General features: G+C 42.0%; 3 protein-coding genes across 3 annotated transcripts in view; all 3 read left to right on the top strand.

Moving 5' to 3' along the window:
* Positions 1-665: 665 nt before the first annotated feature.
* LOC144039029 (thrombomodulin-like) lies at positions 666-3,800 on the top strand. Its single transcript, XM_077551907.1, has one exon. It carries the CDS (start codon positions 852-854, stop codon positions 2,391-2,393), a length of 1,542 nt encoding a protein of 513 aa, XP_077408033.1. The 5' UTR covers positions 666-851; the 3' UTR covers positions 2,394-3,800.
* A 2,091-nt stretch (positions 3,801-5,891) lies between these two features.
* LOC144039466 (thrombomodulin-like) lies at positions 5,892-8,070 on the top strand. Its single transcript, XM_077552826.1, has one exon. It carries the CDS (start codon positions 6,064-6,066, stop codon positions 7,711-7,713), a length of 1,650 nt encoding a protein of 549 aa, XP_077408952.1. The 5' UTR covers positions 5,892-6,063; the 3' UTR covers positions 7,714-8,070.
* A 5,280-nt stretch (positions 8,071-13,350) lies between these two features.
* tlr5b (toll-like receptor 5b) overlaps positions 13,351-17,741 on the top strand; it is a 7,217-nt gene continuing 2,826 nt past the window's right edge. The window contains exons 1-2 of the mRNA XM_077552343.1: positions 13,351-13,492; positions 15,426-17,712. Of these exons, the coding sequence (XP_077408469.1) occupies positions 13,424-13,492; positions 15,426-17,712 (2,356 nt within the window). The 5' untranslated portion in view covers positions 13,351-13,423. The remainder of the gene's footprint in view (positions 13,493-15,425; positions 17,713-17,741) is intronic.

Genomic DNA, 17,741 nt, shown 5'->3' with positions numbered 1-17,741 from the left:
CGTACTTCCACAAAATTACTGTAATGTGATACACCTCCGGCACCTCTTTTCCTCCGGCACCACAATGGACACTTATCAATGAAGAATAATTACCCAACTTTACCCAGGGCTTTGTATTAAATAAGAGTAAATGTCATCATCCCACATCTCATATGGGCTTTGAATAATTTCAATTTTGTCGCCAATACATATATTATGCTTCTCTGTGAGTAGTCACTATATACCTATATGTAGTACTGTACGCTACTGTCCTTTGCTACATAAAATTTAACTAAAAAAAAGCCTATGACAAATAAATTTAAAGAAAGACTTATGCCCCAATATAGCATTTTCCCTTAAAAATTCATGACATTTTCTATTCTTCTCATTTCCCATTTTATAGTTCCAGATCATAAAATGCACCACAAGCTGACGTCACGAGTCAATACCTTGAACATTTTTATTTATTTTATTTATTTATTTGAACTAAAGTAGGCCTATATGTGAAGATTGTGAGTACTTTTGCCACCTCTGGGCAAATAGGAGATGTGACAAGATAAGTCACTGTCCTCTCATGAGAACATCGTCATTCATGGGGAAAGTATGTTTGTGCGTGCGCGTGCGCTTGTGTGTGCGTGTTAATGAGCGAGTATGTTTGTGATAAGGCTTAAGAACTGCGGGGGAAGGGTTGAGCAAGCGGACCCACCAGAACTGAACTTCCTTCCTGTGCTGCTCGAACTAGAGAGCGACATGCTTTTATAAATGGACGCTAAAATGTGGAGCTACCAGTCTCGTCGGCAGCTTTGCATCGTCGAACACAGCCAATTGTCGTCCTTTTCACCATCTCCATAATCTCTTCCAGCATCGTCACCATGATCGCTTATCTTATGCGTGCGCTTCTCCTTTGCGGGCTGCAGGAAACCGTGCTCTCTCTGCGCGGATATTGCGCCGGGAATGTGTGTTACGCGCTTTTTGTGGAATCAAACGACTACCAGGGAGCGCAGAAAAGCTGCCGAGATTTCACTGGAGATTTGTTGGTCTTCAAAGTGGAAGAGGGCAGACGCTTACTAGCCGGCCTCAGCGGGAGTTTTTGGTTCGGCTCTGAGACGGTCGCAGACCCCCAAGACTGCATATCGGGCACGCATTTGCGGGGAGGCAACCTGACGTTACATGTGACACCGTGCGGCGACGAACTCGATGGGTACGTTTGCCAGTACCCCGTCGTGGACCCTTGTAGGACCATCTCCGTAGCGGCAGACGCCCTGGTGAGATACTCAGCACCAATGGGCTTTGAGGTGAACGCTACTTCACTTCACTTCCCTAGTGGAACGCTCGCGCTAGCGTGGAATACGGACACCTTGCATCCGGATACTAAACATTTGTGTTTCGAGTCCAATTGGTTGCAAGCTCCGTGGAACTGCGAGGTGATGGATGGCGGCTGCGCGCACAAATGCGACTCCACATCCGGTTCGTGCGTGTGTCCCCCAGAGAGAGAATATCTCCACGCTAACCTCTTCTCCTGCAGCGATGACCCGTGCGCCCGTTGCGCGCACCTGTGTGACAACGCCACTCAAACGTGCGAGTGCCATGTAGGCTACAAGCTAGCCCAGGACGGGAAAAGCTGCGCGGACGTGGACGAATGCCAGCACATGGATGCTTGCACGGGAGTGGGCGAGGAATGCGTGAACACGCGCGGTGAGTACGAGTGCAGGTGCAAAGACGGTTTCGTGGAGGAGACGGGCGAGTGCGTGGATGTGAGCGTCTGCGACAAATGTGAGCACATGAAGTGCGTGAAAAGCGACGGCGTGTACGCGTGCGCGTGCCGCGACGGGTTCAGAGTGTCTCCCCGTGACCCGACCAAGTGTGAGATGTACTGCGACCAGCAGGACTGCCCGGCTAACTGCATCACGAATCCTGATGTGAAGGAGAAGGACATGCATCAGTGTTTCTGCCCTGACGGCTACATCCAAGACATCCGCAACAACACCGCCTACTGCACCGACATCAATGAGTGTGAGATTCTGACGCAGTGTGACCACACGTGTGAAAACCAATTCGGGAGTTTTGCTTGTTCTTGCGATGAGGGCTACAAGTTGTTTGATGAGTACATGTGCGTGCACCCGGAGGAGGACGAATGGACCCCGGTGTTCCCCACGGCGGCCCAGCCGCGTCCAGCCGCCGTGCCGTCCTACGTCAAAGCGGGCAGCGTACTTGGCATTACCGTCTTCCTGCTGCTTTGCCTGGTGCTGCTCTACTTGCTGGTCAGGAACTTGACCAAACGTTGTGGCAGTCTTGATCTTGCCTCCATCAAAGGGCCCGATATGGATATTTTCTACCTGCAGCAAGTCACGACAGAGACGTACAAGCGATTATCTTTTGACAGACAGTCTATATGCGACTCGCAAAGACTTTAAGCACAATACTGTTGAACTTAACAGGAACGTGCACGGATAGACGCCTAATTTGAACAGGGGTGTGTATACTTTTTTATACCTACTGTAAACAGAAATGATTACCCAAGTACATCGCTACTCTCTCTCTCTCTCTCTCTCTCTCTCTCTCTCTTGCTCTCTCATAAAACTGAAACACGTTTTTGCTGTTCCTTTAAATGAAATGAATGTGTTTCTCTTCGGGGTCATTTGCCTTCGAATGATTACATTTCTCATATTGTATCTGTTAATCCTCAATAGTTAATCTATTTAATATTTAAGGTACTTAAAGAGGAGGCCAACTCAAAATATTTTTACAATATGTTGTATGTGCCCCCACTAGTCTAAACATGGTATTCTGACTAATATTGCATTGGTGGGATATGAATTTAGCAGCAAAATCCACCCGTTTTTATTCTTGACACGGGGCGGCCATTTTGACTCTTGCTGTTGACTGAAAATGACATCACAGTTGCTCAGGTAAGCAATCACTGCGCACGTGCTTTTGGAGTTTGGTCATGTGACATTTGCAGCTGAGTCATGATTGGTCGTTACCTGAGCCCTGAGCAGCTGTGATGTTATTTTCAGTCGACTCGACAGAAAGTGGCAAAAAATTCATATTCCACCAATGCAATATTAATCTGAATACTAAATTTAGATTAGTGGGGCTGCATTGAATTTGTTATTGTAAAGAACATTTTTGGGTTGACTTCCATTTAAAAAAAAATAATTAATAAATCGATCCAGACCCTTATCAATCTAAAATGGCACTCAAGTTCAAATCTCTACCAAAGTATTCAAAATACAAAATATTTAACCCAATTTGACAATTTTTTGATGCACAATCCTGTTTGTTTGTTTTTAATGGTTTTGAAGCCAAACACTGGCTGATGTTTAACGAACTTGTGTTTAATCGTGACTTTTCTCAACAATAATACCATAGCAGTCTATTTAAGAACACTAAGCTAAAATAGGATTCAAGTACATCTGCGGTCAGTATTTGATCTACACAATATCGAGTGGATGTTTTATGCTGTTTTCTGTGTATAATAATACACTTACTGGTCACTTAGCAACACTGAAAAGTACAATTGCAATAACTAAGTGTTAAATGAATTAATACCTCTCTGAAAATGTCAATCTATGTTCACAGTTGGCTTGGATGTCATTTGATTGCGGAAGTGATTCAACTTGATATGTTTGTATTCTCGATGGAAATGTGCATTTATTCAGAACACTACTGAACACAAAAAGACCTTGAATGTAAAACTGTGCTGCTATGCCTAAAGTCATTATAACGCAGCTGTGTAACACATATGTGGCTTTTTTCTAAATCAAATGTTTAATTAATGTACTATTACTGACTGGATAATTAAATGTAAGGAAAATGCATATTGTGGTTGTACTTTGCGGTGATATAGAACTGCATACTGATATGTAGGGATGTGCCCCGCCCCCCCAAAAAATCTATTCTCATAAAAATCACGTTTCTCATTTAGTACAATTCAGAATTGATTTTAAATGTCCCAAAATTGATTTTATTTAAATTATTTTATACTGTCTTGCCCTTGTTTGTGTGTGTCTTTACTGGGAGCGCTGTTCATGTTGTGCCCGATTTGGCCACTTAGGGGCAGTGTGGTTCCGCGCATTCTTAAGTTGTAGCCACATTAGAGAGTAGAAGGAAAAAGCCACGCTCAAGTTATGTCAATAAAAGTTGTTTTTTTGCAGCGTAAGAAGAGCATATGCCGGCGAGTAATGTTAAGATGCTTCTCTGTATACATTCCTGAAGCGTTTTGTATAAATAGCCGTTGTTTTGCGTGATAAAAGTGCCGCGAGTAGCGTGCTATTTAGCGTTAGCGAGTCAGACTGGAGTAGATCATGACGATTCTTTGCACGTCTATTAATTTAAGCAGAAATTATTGTCAAACAAATCATTTTGAATAAAAAATCATTCTGAATCGAAAATCGATTCTGAATCAAATCGCAGACCCAAAAATCAGAATCGAATCGTGAGACAGTCAAAGATTCCCACCGCTACTGATATGTATTTTTAAAGCGATACTTGACTCATTGAGCCATTTTTATCAGTAAAAAAATTATATTTTGTCTAGATTTAATTTGATAACTTCATTACATTTCATATACATTTAATAACTTTAAAAAACCCATTTTTCCACTTGCTGTCGACTGAAGACTTTTCTGGGCTTGGTCAGCTAACTGAGCCATGATTGGTTTGTTACCTATTCCATCAGCACAAGTGATGTCATCGTCAGTCAACAAGAAGTGGCAACACTAGTTTTCAAAAGGTGTTAATTGTTTATGAAAAATAATGAAGTTATCACATCAATTATAGACAAAATATTATCCTCTTACTGTTGAAAATGGTTTGGTTTTTTAAACGAGTCAAGTATCACTTTAAAATCTCGGTTGGCAATATGACAGTTTTTTTCTACCATTATGATGCAGTGGCAAAACTGTGCATTGTTATCTTTGTAAAGGTAGATTGCACTGTATATAGTATATGAATTTGTTCATAATAAGTTTGTGTAAAATATTATGTCTAATTAATATTATTATTACTTGTTCATAGCATAGAAGTTTGATGATGACACTAACAATGTTGTGATTATTCTGTTCATCATTACTAGTTTATATATAAGTATGATATAATAAACTCTACAACTTGTCAGAAAAGTTCCAGGACTGTTGTCACAAAAGATAAGTATTTCAAATGTTTTTCAATTCAAAGTTTTTTCCCGTTTTTTTTTTAAATCACATAATCTCCCTTGAAGCAAAACAAAGAAAGAAAGAAAGAAAGGAAACAGCACAGAGGCCTACACGTCCACACTATTACTGTACATAGATGCATATAGAATTTTTTTTTATGTCACTACACACAAAAAATATATTTGTATTTATTTAATTCAAATGTAGGTTGCACAAGAATAAAATGTGGTCAATTGATATATATTATTTTTTATGAGAAGAGGGGAAATTACGTTAGTTTGCTACATTTTAATCATGTCCAAGTGATGTACCGTTACCAAACATTATCAACTTAAATACTTTCCCCCCTATACGCTAAAAAACAAAGTACCAAGGGTTTTGTTTTTCAGTATTAGCATGCAGATGTCGACAAGGCACAATTTAACCTCATATAATAGCATAACTATACTTACTTGTTACTACTATGCCAAAGTTGCAGTATTGGGGAGGGGGGGGAAACGTTACTTTTAAGACAGTTTTTTTTTTTTAAGGTGTGAGGACAAAGAGTACTAGCCTGCATCGATCTTAATCTTAATATCAAGCATGTACAATAAATGCTCAAAAGGCTTTTAAATTTCCATATAACGGTGCTGGATGCAGTCGACTCAGTGGGTAGGGCAAATGCGACTAAGGGGCGTGGTTTAGCGTGCGTAAGGCCCAGCGCGTAATTTACGGCCATGGTCTTCTTTGAGGGCGTTTTGAGAGGAGAAAGTTTCCTTGGAGGACCAGTGAGCGTCGTAGAAGCCTGCTTAAAAGCCACTTCCTTCCTCAGCTCGCTCGCCAACATGCAATGGGGAGATTATAAATACGAGCCAGGCACTTTCCCCGACAAACTCGCGTCTTGGCTGCAGGGACGCACGACCCGTTGAATGCAAGCTCGTGTTCAAATATGAAGGATGCCACGAGGCTGTTCGCTGTTGTGCTGGCTGTGCTGGCGGGAAGACTCGGTGGGACGGACCCGGACGGTGGGTTCTGCTTTGAGAGGAGCTGTTTCGCCGTGTTCCGCCAATCCGGCGATTTGACAAGCGCGCAGCATCATTGCAAAGAACGAAACGGGCATTTAATGACAGTGCGTTCGTCTGGGTCACGTGATGTACTCTCTCAACTGTTGAATAACTTTTCGGGTCGATTCTGGATCGGTTTGCTTCGTTTAAGCGGATGCCCGGATGAAACATCCCGTCTTAAAGGCTACGAGTGGCTGACTAAAGACGATGAAAGTGATTTTGACGACTGGGCTCCTGATTTCAACAGCAGCTGCTCCTCTCCACGCTGCGTCACAGTATCCGATGTGGACGGACTCCAGTGGGTTCAAGAGCCGTGTGACGCGCGAGTGGCCGGCTTCTTGTGCGAGTACCACTTCGCATACTCGTGCGAGAGAATAAATGTCAAAGCCGAGGGGGAAACCCTGATGTACACCACCCCCTTGGGTTTCGGGGGAGAGCATCTGCTCTCCTTTCCGCCCGGAAGCATCGCCACACTGATGCTGAGCAACAACAAGCTAGTGTGCGCCGAAACTTGGCTACAAGCTCCGTGGAGCTGCGAGATCGAAGAGGGAGGCTGCGAGCACAGATGCGCCGTGGATGACGACCACCAACCTTCTTGCTCGTGCCCGCCCGGCTTCTCTGTGAACCCCTTGAATAAAATCACTTGTGACGTAGACGCGGAGGACCACTGCGCGCATTTGGGGTGCGAGTTCGCCTGTTTGGAGGCGGACGACGGCGCGTACTCGTGTGCGTGCGACCACGGCTTCAAACTGGCACCCGACGGGAGATCTTGTGTGGACTTTAACGACTGCTCGGATGAGCGCCAGTGCCCCGGCGAGAACTTCCGGTGCGTCAACACAGTGGGTGGCTTCAAGTGCGAATGCGAGCACGGGTTCAAGATGACGGGAGGATTGTGCGTGGATCAGGACGAATGCGCATCCGCCCCGTGTGAGCACCAGTGCGAAAACACGCCCGGGAGTTACAAATGCTCCTGCTTTGACCGATATAGAGTGGACCCGCAGGATACTAACAAGTGTAAGCTGCACTGTGGAAAGGAGGAGTGCATAGCGGAGTGCGACCCAAACGACAAGTACCAATGCTTCTGTCCTGATGGTTACATCGCGGAGGAGAGGAAGGATCACACCGTGTGCATTGACATGGACGAATGCGCCGACTCTTACTGTGAACACGGCTGCAAAAACACTTACGGCGGTTATGTTTGCTCTTGTCGTAAAGGATTCAATTTGGTTGATGAGGTGTTTTGCGTCCGAAACGAGGATGAGGATGAAGAGGCGGAGGCCTCGGGGGAGGCTGCAACAACTCCAAACGTTCCCACGGTGACGCCATACGAAGTGGCTCCAACACAGCAGCCCTCGGCGGTGACAGTAGGCGGGCTGGTGGCTATAATAGTGTGCTGTGTCCTTTTTATTGTGGTGGTGGTCTTTTTGACCCAGCACATCCTGAACAAAAGGGGGAAAGTGGAGATAGAGGCCACGTATAAAGCCCCGGATGGAGGGGAGACCCACAGTTTACAAGGGATGGGCAGTGAGGCGTAATGCAAAGAAAGAAAGGAGGACATTGGAAAGCAAGGCATGACATGTGAATGTAGAGCCGATGATTGGGACTCATTTTAGTTTTAGCAACGGCCGCAAATATGCACTGAAGGGAGCAAGCAAACAAAACATAACAAATGAGGACACTACTAACTCACAAGACGTGCACAGAGAAGCCCAAGAACCCCCCCCCCCCCCCCCCGCGCAACATTAAATGTGGCTTCATTTGCAGCGGAAGCAAAATAAAACACAAACTGTTTTTGCCCTGAAACGTTAATAAATTACACATCCTAAACAAAGTTTGTTGTCCTGGTCGAAACTCTCTCAGGCCGATTCTGCCACTAAGTGGCAAAATGAGTGTACTGCAACTGAAACCGAACTGATGAGTGCAGTTTCCAAACCACACATTTTTGATATAAGAAAAATCGCACAAAATGTTACAATGTATCAAACAGCATGATTTCGTCTCAATTTACAAATATTTATTACAAAGCTAGTAAATACTAGCCATATGTATTATGCAATAAATCATGTACAACTGTTGTGCATGTGTGGCAACGCAGAAGACACATCCATGTCAAAATGTAGTAGTAATAAATTTAATAATAATATTTGTGGCTACTACTATGAAGTCCTGTATGCATAATAATATGAATTCCCACAATTAAACCAACCTCCAAACAATTATTGGATCAAACACCTGTTGTGAATTTCAACCCTGTTGGCGAACAAATTGTGCAGAAAGTAATGAAACATTTACTGGCTGTACAGCCGCATCCAAAGGTTTACAGAAGGTTAAATTAAATTCACATGGAATGGTTATTGTGCTTTTAGGTTCATCTTACTACATCACCCGAAATTATTCTCCCTATTTTTTGGGGAGCTGTCTAGTGATGGGAAAATTAAGCTTCATGAAACACTTGATGGACTCCTCGAGATTGTGGTCTTGGTTTAAAAATAAATATTACTCAGTGGAACTTGATTTCCACTGCATATTTAAACCAAAAGTGTCATCTAGAGGAGCCAAACAATATCACAAGTGAAGCTGAACAATGAAGCTTCATTTGTCCATCAGGAGCTATTCCCGAAAATAAAAAAAATAAAAAAAGGCTAATTAAAGTACTGGGACATAAGAAAAGACACAGTTCCAGATCACGTGAAACTAAATCAGATCAAAACACAATGCAAAACCAAAAACAAAATGTGGCATAAAAAAGTACAAACTCAGGAATGTACTTACGCAGGTACAAAAGTACAAATAAATTATTACAGTCAATTTAAATCAGCCTTTTCACCATTACATCACAAATGAAAAAGTTAAATCCATAAGTATTGGGACAGACACACATGTAATTTTTCAAGTGAAATGCATGCTTAATGGTGTTTAAGTCAGGTGATTGACTTGCACTTATTATTATTTTTTCTCTCCCTTTCATAGTATGCTTCGGGTTATTGTCCATCTGCACTGTAAAGCGCAATTCAAGTCCTGAAGTATTTGGCCAAGTACGTGAAGATAATATTACTGTCCGAAACACTTTAGAATTAATTTTTCTGCTTTTGTCAATATTTACATCATAGATGAATACACTGATACAATAGACTGCCACATTTTCTCAGTGTTTTTGGCATAAACATGCTGTTTTTTTTTTTTTTACTCCGAAAAGGATATGGACTCTAGAGCTGATGTTAGCTAGCAGGCTAGCCATTCTGTTTTGCTAAGTTACTCAAACACAACCTGCCCCAACATTTTCTCTCTTCTCCAGGTTCTTGTCAGTGCACGTTAAGCAGTACTGTGGAACGTACCAGCTGGAGCGCCTTTGAAGGTTTCCTAGCCTGACTGTGGGGATTTAAAATAAGGTCTGCTACACTTACTGTACAGTTGGCTACCATCTGGCATTTTCTTGGATTTTGTTTTTTTCAGTTTTTGTCATATTCAGGTTTTGTTGTGTTTTGAGTCCCCCCTTCCTGCAGTGTTGGTGTGTTCATGGAGCTGTAGCAGTGTACACCTGATTTGAATAGCTTATTCTCCAGAAAAGTCTGTCTCAGATTCTTAATTCTGCCAGAAAATGACATTCCCTAGTTATTCCGTGTCGTCACAAAATGTACCTTCAGTGATTCATTTAATTTGTTGGTCTTCCCCAGTTCTACTTCCTGCTGCCTCCTGCCTTTTGCCTCCGTCACCTGCACAGAAATTCTCCTGCCTTCCTAGCTTCACTTGATTTTTTTTTGGTTGTTAAAAAACGTTTTAACTGCTGAAGGACAAATCTTTCGGCCATAACAGTTGCAACAGTGTGGTGGCTGAATACAGGTAAAAAAAAAAATAACTCCTAATATTCCCTTAACACAGGTTTGACTATTGTAGAGAGTGTAACTGTAGCACTAAATGTCATCTCTCATGTGTTTAAGTAAACCATTTAAAAACAACAACAAAATTATCAGTGCCACATTATTTTTCTTTTTATAGTACCTATGTTGGATTGCAAATATGTCCAAAGGTAGCAAAAGTATTCAGAGAAAAAAAATACAAATGAATTTGTGCTTAAAAAAAAAGACAAACTAATGATTTCAAATCCTTAAAAAAAGGAAAGAGAAAAAACAGACTGTGCAATATTCCCCCCGTTAACTTACATAAGACCATATTCTCCCATTTGTGCAGAACCAATTTTCTAGGTACATTGACTTACATGCTTTTCTTTCAAGTGGATTCTCTCAGCCAGAATTCCGACACTCCCACCTACTGTGAATCAATAGTGTGGTGCCACCAAAGAGGAATGACTTTGATAACGGAGGCAGTCTGGCAATGATGTATCATGGAGTTTTACTATGACTGAAATAAATGATTCAATGTATGACTCACCATTATGTTGAATTTAGCTGTTGTACTTAGTGGGAGCCCTGCACTTGTTTCCCTTAAGAGGAAGAAGCATCTTGTTTTTTTCTGTCTTTTTCTTGGAGGTTGTTCCCCATTCCGGTGTTGCGTTTTGGAATTCGCTTTGTGAATATTGGACCCAAATGCAGTGAGGCAAGAGAGGACTATTCCCACAACAAAATAATTAAATTTTAAAAGTCAAACAAGGCACATGGAATGGAATATTACTAGATCAACTTATGTCCAAAAATGAGATACAAAGTACCAAACTAAATAAGCAAATAAACTAAATAGAAAAGGAGACAAAATGTGACTGACAGCAGCAAACATTATGAACTGACAAAGACAGAAATAAACCAGGCAACTGAGGCTCCGTCCACACGAAAGCCAGTTTCAATGTATCCTCACAAGTTTCTTACCATTTAGGCCATTCGTCCACACGATGGCGCTGCTATGGAGCTTGAAACCGGGCTCCAGAGTTGACAGATTTCAAAATGCACCCCGTACGCATCCGTCTGGACACCATTTTTTTTTTTTTGGTGCACTCACACACATATATATGGTCTCCCAAGCGGGGAAGCAAACTCACGGAAACCTGCACCGAAGGCAAGTGACGGTAACCACTCCGCCACCCGGAGCCCCATTCGTCTGTACACCATATGCAGGATACTCCTCCAGTGATGACGTAATGTCGCAGCTCGATGACGATGTATGCGCCAATTCTCGCGTGATTGTGCACGAACCGGCAGTCTGTCAACGCTTTTGCAACAAAATATTTAGCTTCTTTATTCCCATGTCCAACAAGCGGTGTTGTACGCCATTGTCACTTCTCCTGTGTTCGTCTTTTTCATGTTGTTTCAACACATGCAAAGCAATGTTTGTTCTGTAGATTGCAATAAAGTTAGGGGGAAGAAATTTTCGTCTTCTTCGCTGATTCTTCTTCTACACTTTCCGTTAAATCCCTGTGGCTGCGCTACAGCGCCACTCCAGACTTGGCATATATATTACAGCTGTTAAACGTCTTCAGTGTCTTCTTTTGGACACACGCATGTCTTGAAATGCTTCTGTGTGTACGAGTTTTGTTTGAGGAACAAAGCCGGCTTTCGCTTCCGTGTGGACGGGGCCTAAATACAAGCAAACTGACGAGGCAACGGGGAACACCTGGACAACACGAGTGGCTGAGAGAGCTGATTGGAAGATAACAAGGGACTGGGTTGATGAGCGCAGGTGGAAACGAATGACCTAACGAACTGGACAAGAACCATAAGAAAACAAGATGAGAGAAAACAAATGTAAACAATATAAACACAGACCATGGCAGCCTTTGCTATCAAGGAGGGCTTCTGTCTCTCTTCTGTCCCTGTGGCTTCGAGACAGAGCCAAAAATAAAAAATAAAACACTTGGTAACAATGGCAGTTTACCCTCTATTACAACTACATCTATGGCACAAGAATGCAAATTATACATTTAATCACTTGTTTTTATTTGATTCCATGCTGGTCCCTCAAAATATGTCCGCATGAAAAAGATTGAGGACTGCTAATTACTGATGGACAAATTAAGCTTCATCGTGCACTCGTGATATATTTGGACTCCACTAAACGGCACTCTTGGTTTAAAAGATGTAGTGGAAATTTTATCACTTTACATTGCACTATACTTTATCTTGAAACAAAGAGAACCATCTAGAGGAGTAAAAACAATATCACAAGTGCTTCATGAATCTAGAGCAGGGGTGGGCAAACTCGGTCCTCGAGGGCCGGAGTCCTGCAGGTTTTGGATGTTTCCCTTCTCCAACACAGCTGATATATGATCAGCTCATAAGCAAGCTCTGCATAAGCCTAATAACGATGCTGTTGATTGCTATCATCTGCGTTGGAGCAGGGAAACATTCAAAACCTGCAGGACTCCCGCCCTAGAGTTTGCCCACCGCTGCACAAAAAAAAAAAAAAAAAAATGCTTTGGATACTTGATACTTTACTCGTCATACACGGCAGCTAAAGCGACAACACTTCCGGATTCCCTATCAGCTGACTAACACTAAGCAAGACACGGTTGATCTCTGCTAAGGCAATTACTATCTCCTTATTTATTTTCTTGCAAATCTGCTACTTCATAAAGTGATATGTGTGCAGTTGGAAATTGCAAAATGCGTGTTTTGACAGAGTGGCACAATGAACGGAAGCCCTTCCACTCACTAGTGACACACAACTGAATTTTCCCCCCATTCATACATATGAGTGAAATGCTCTTACATTCATTTCAGAATTGTGTAAAAACATTTCACTTTTGTATGTAAAAGAGTTTTGTTTGTGTAAGTATCCATTGGCCAACAATTACTTGTTTTTTATTTGGCTCATACTGCACCTCTCCAAAAATTAAACACATTAAAAACAATTGGGAAATACATGCTTTACAGATGCCTTTTCCAAAAGTAATTTAATCTAAATGTTCAAGTTGAGATTAGATTTGCTTGTCTCATTTGATCGAATTCAATGCGATAAGAGAGTGAAGCATATTATGTTGACAGAGAGAGCAGAGGCATAATTGTGTGGGGGCAGCAGGAACAGGAGTAATTACAGTGAGGCCTTTTGTTGGTTATCAGACAATACCAAACACATCAACTGATTAAATGAACTTTGATTTTATTAGATGGATGGTTTTCATGAGTGGCAAGCTGCTCCACTGAACCATGAACCAATGTAAGGCAAACAGTCTTGCACAACTTCCTCCTCTCTTATTTGTCAAGCTCATGCACTGTGCTCGACAGTAGCCGCTTTATCACAAAGCCGCTGTGACCATAGCACGAAAAGCTCACTTTCAATGTGTGCCCCAGCAGGATAATGAGCTGCAGGAAGCGCAACATGTGGAACCTGGCTCTTCAGCTGCTCTCCATCGGGGTGAATGTGCCGGTAAGTGTCACACCCTTCGCTCATTGCCAATTGTGTGTGGGTGTAGTTTTAAGTACAGCGGTACCTTGGAGTTTGAACATAATTCGTTCCTGTAAAGTGTTCAAAGTCCGAATTGTTCAACCTCCGAAATTTTTTTTTCCCATAGGAAATAATGTAAATGCAATTAAGCCCTTCTCAAGCTCCAAAAACAGAATATTCCTATTTTAATTTTGATTTGATTGACATCCTGTACAGTATTTAAACAATAAAAAAATACCTCACCTCTTTTGTTGTGGTGTGATGGCATCAGTGGATGATAAATGCTATGTTAATGCTTGCTTTAGTTCAGTGCTAAATTTGTGTATTTTACATTGGGCATATTTGCATATAGCTTTGCTCGGCTTCACTCGGCTACCCGTTTACAAGGTATGTTCGGCTTAGCTTGCTTTGCCTGGGTTTTCGGACTCCGAAAATGAGTTCAAACTCCGAGGCATTTTTTACTCCGATTTTTTGGTTGTAGTCCGATCTGTACGAGTGCCGAGACGTTCAAACTCCATTGCATTATGAAAGTGGTCGTTTGTGGATAGTTTATTATAGTTATTCTATTATTTTGGTACGTTTTCTAATGAATAAATGTAATCTGAAAACTACAAGCTTTGAAGTAGAAAAAATATATAATTAAATGGAAAATTGTGTGATTAATTAATTTCAAAAAATTAATCCCTTGACAGCACTAGTAATAATTAAAAATATACAAAAACATTTTTTTTTACATAGGCGGTGTTTTATAATCAGGCAATGATTACAGTTAATCTCACATTTGCGCAGTGACAATAGAATGTCTCATCACATAGCAAAACAATGAATGCTTAGTTACCACCATATTCACAGTTTTTTAATTTATTGTTTTATATTTATGGCCAAGAAGTGTTTACTGGAGGTGGGGACGTAAAATAATTTTGAGCATCTGTCATTCGTCAATTGTCAACAGTCAGGTCACCATTCTGTCATCGTCAGTCAATATTTCAAGCCGAACCAAGCTTTAAAGTGACAATGTGTAAAAGTTCACCACTAGATGTCGCTATATCATAGAATGAAGTCAAAGTGCATGCGCACTGCGGTGACTCAGAGACCACACTCTGCTGTGAACAACGGAGAGTAACGCCGAAAGACCCAGCTTGCCGGATTTAGCCGGAGCAGCTAACAAGAGCGGCTAGCAGGAATTAGTATGAGCCATAGGCCACAGTGGCTAATAAGAACGGCTAGCAGGAGAATAATTTTTTTTAAAAACAAAACAAAAAAATCAAGTAGGCGAGTAGTAGCAGAAAGTGACAAGCAGCGGCTAACAAGAGCGACAAGCAAAAACTAGATGGAAAGGCTAGCAAGAGCAAAGCAGAAGGAGATAAGGGGCGAGAGCCCGAATCACGGGACTCAGCAACAACCATCTGTAGGCCACAGCTGTGGGAGGTAAGCGTAACCCAAGTGCTACAAGCACCACCAGGACTAACTATGTTTGTAAAATTGTCATTCCGGTATCCGTAGCAGGAAGATGTCGGCTTCCTGTAAGGACCGCCACCGCCTATGTAATATAATTAGTGATTACTAGACCTACAATTATATAAAAAAAAATGTACGTTTGTGTGATAGGATTTTTTTTTTTAATTAATGAATTATTAGCTATGTAAGTAGCTAAGTATAACACAATGTTCCTTTAATCCTCAATCCGTCAAAGTTTCCCGTCAATCGTTAATCGTCAACAAAATGGGAGACCGTCATTGGCGGCTTGACGGATCTTCTATCGCTATTGACGGAATGCCCACCTCTGGTATTTTCTATACAACTACTTGCAATATTTAGGACTTTACTATGGATTTAGTGTATTTTAGCGATGATTACAATCTGGAAGATTTCAACTTTGGTACAGTATAATGAATGGTTCGTTTTCTTTTTACAGGTAGTCGCATGTTACCCATCTTGTAAAATATATGGCCCTGTAGCTGCTTGTCAAGGACAGAATCACCAGTGGGTGCCTGCTCTGCCTCCAAACATCACCCACCTCTACTTGGAGATCAACAGAATCTCTGAGATTAACAGCACATCCTTTCAAAATCTGGAGCAACTGCTGGAGTTGGATCTTGGGAATCAGCTTGTGACGCTCGTCATAAGAAACAACGCGTTCCTAAGGCAGACACAGTTGATTCGCTTGGTCCTGGGCAACAATGTTGGCCTTCAACTGGAGCCGCGAGCATTTGCAGGGATGGTCAGTTTGAAATACCTCTTCTTGGACCACTGCGATTTGACAGACTCCATATTGGCGCACAACTACCTCGAGCCGCTCTTGTCCTTAGAAATGCTTAATCTTTTTGGTAACAAACTACGAAGACTCAAACCTGGACTTTTCTTTCAAAGCCTCTCAGACTTGACAGAGATAAACCTCAAGTTGAATCAGATTGAACAATTATGTGAAGAAGATCTCATTGGTTTCAGAGGGAAGTACCTCACATACTTCAATTTAGACTCCAATCACTTGTACAAAATGGCCACAATTGATTTCGATTGGAAAAGATGCGGAAACCCGTTTCGAGGATTGGCCTTCAATATCCTTGATCTATCAACCAATGGGTTCAATGTGACCACAACCCAACGGTTTCTCAAAGCAATTCAGGGCACTCCCATTGCTCATCTCATATATTCTGGATACTTGGGGAAAGGCTTCTCATATGACAACCTACCAGATCCAGACAGGCACACATTTGAAGGTCTTGCAAACAGCACCTTAAGCATTTTTGATGTGTCGAAAAACCGAATATTTGCCTTGCAGAGAGCTGTTTTCCGTCCTTTGAGCAACGCGATAATCATTGATGTCTCACAAAACAAAATCAATCAAATTAATGACCAGGCCTTTAGTGGTCTGCAGGGAAATTTAAGATTGCTCAACTTGTCATTCAATATTCTAGGAGAAGTATATTCACATACATTTAGCAACCTGACAGAGCTGAGAGTTTTAGATTTGTCTTTTAATAACATTGGTGTGCTGGGATATCGAGCTTTTAAAGGTCTTCCCAAATTACGAGCATTATATATGACAGGAAACTCCCTGCGGAACTTGGATTCTCCGGCATCATTGCCAGACCTTGAATATCTTCTTCTGGGTGATAATCGGTTGGTTGATCTATACAAAATAGATCAACTAAGCGTCAATGCGATTCATGTGGATGTGACAAATAATCGATTAACCAACCTTGAAGACATTTATTTCATTTTAACTTATTTTAACCATCTGCAAAATTTCTTCTTCGGTGGTAATTTCATTAAGTGGTGCACACTCAATCAGAACATCTCGATTCCTCTTAATCATAGTTTAAAAGTGCTGGATCTTCATGACAGCTCTCTGCAGTTGATTTGGGCTGAGGGCACATGCCTTGATGTGTTTAATCATCTCAACAATCTGATCGGTCTAAATTTAAGCTTCAACTCCCTCATGAGTCTCCCAAAGGGCATTTTCGACGGTCTCAGTGCTATCAATGAGATCGACTTGTCATCCAATGCCTTAACCTATCTGGAGCCAAATATTTTTCCGAACAGCCTTCGAAAACTTGACCTTTCCAACAACTTCTTGGCCAACCCAGATCCAATGACCTTTGACTCCCTCCTCCTCCTGAGCCTTTCGGAGAATCGTTTTCATTGTGACTGTCATCTCGAGACCTTCCTGAAGTGGATGAATGAGACCAACGTAACCTTCTTCGGTCCAGAGGACTACCGATGCGAGTTTCCGGCCGATCACCATGACCTTCCTTTGCTTAACTACTCCCGGATCGTGGAAACATGCGAGGTCGATGACGAGCTAGCAGTCCAAGAGCTTAAATTTGCACTGTTCATCTTCTCTGCCCTCCTTATTCTCACCGCCATACTTTGTGGGATTGCTTATGGTCGTCTTCGTGGATGGATTTATATTACTTACAAAAAAGTTGTCGGTAGAGTTCTCCAGGGTCCCAAAGCACCGACTCCTTTGCAGGACGCGCAGTATGACGTCTACTTGTGCTTCAGCAACTTGGACTACATGTGGGTGGAAGCCGCTTTACTGAAAAAGCTGGACAACAAGTTCTCTGAAGACAACATCCTACACTGTTGTTTCGAAGCCAGAGACTTCCTGCCTGGTGAGGACCACCTCTCCAACATTAGAGATGCCATCTGGGGCAGCAGAAAGACTGTGTGCGTCGTCTCCAAGGAGTTCCTTAAAGGTAGAGTTTCATGGCACTGGAAAATTTAA

This window comes from Vanacampus margaritifer, chromosome 19 (assembly GCF_051991255.1).
Source record: "Vanacampus margaritifer isolate UIUO_Vmar chromosome 19, RoL_Vmar_1.0, whole genome shotgun sequence".
In the NCBI taxonomy this organism is placed as follows: Eukaryota; Metazoa; Chordata; class Actinopteri; order Syngnathiformes; family Syngnathidae; genus Vanacampus; species Vanacampus margaritifer.
This window is presented reverse-complemented; position numbering and strand designations above follow the sequence as displayed.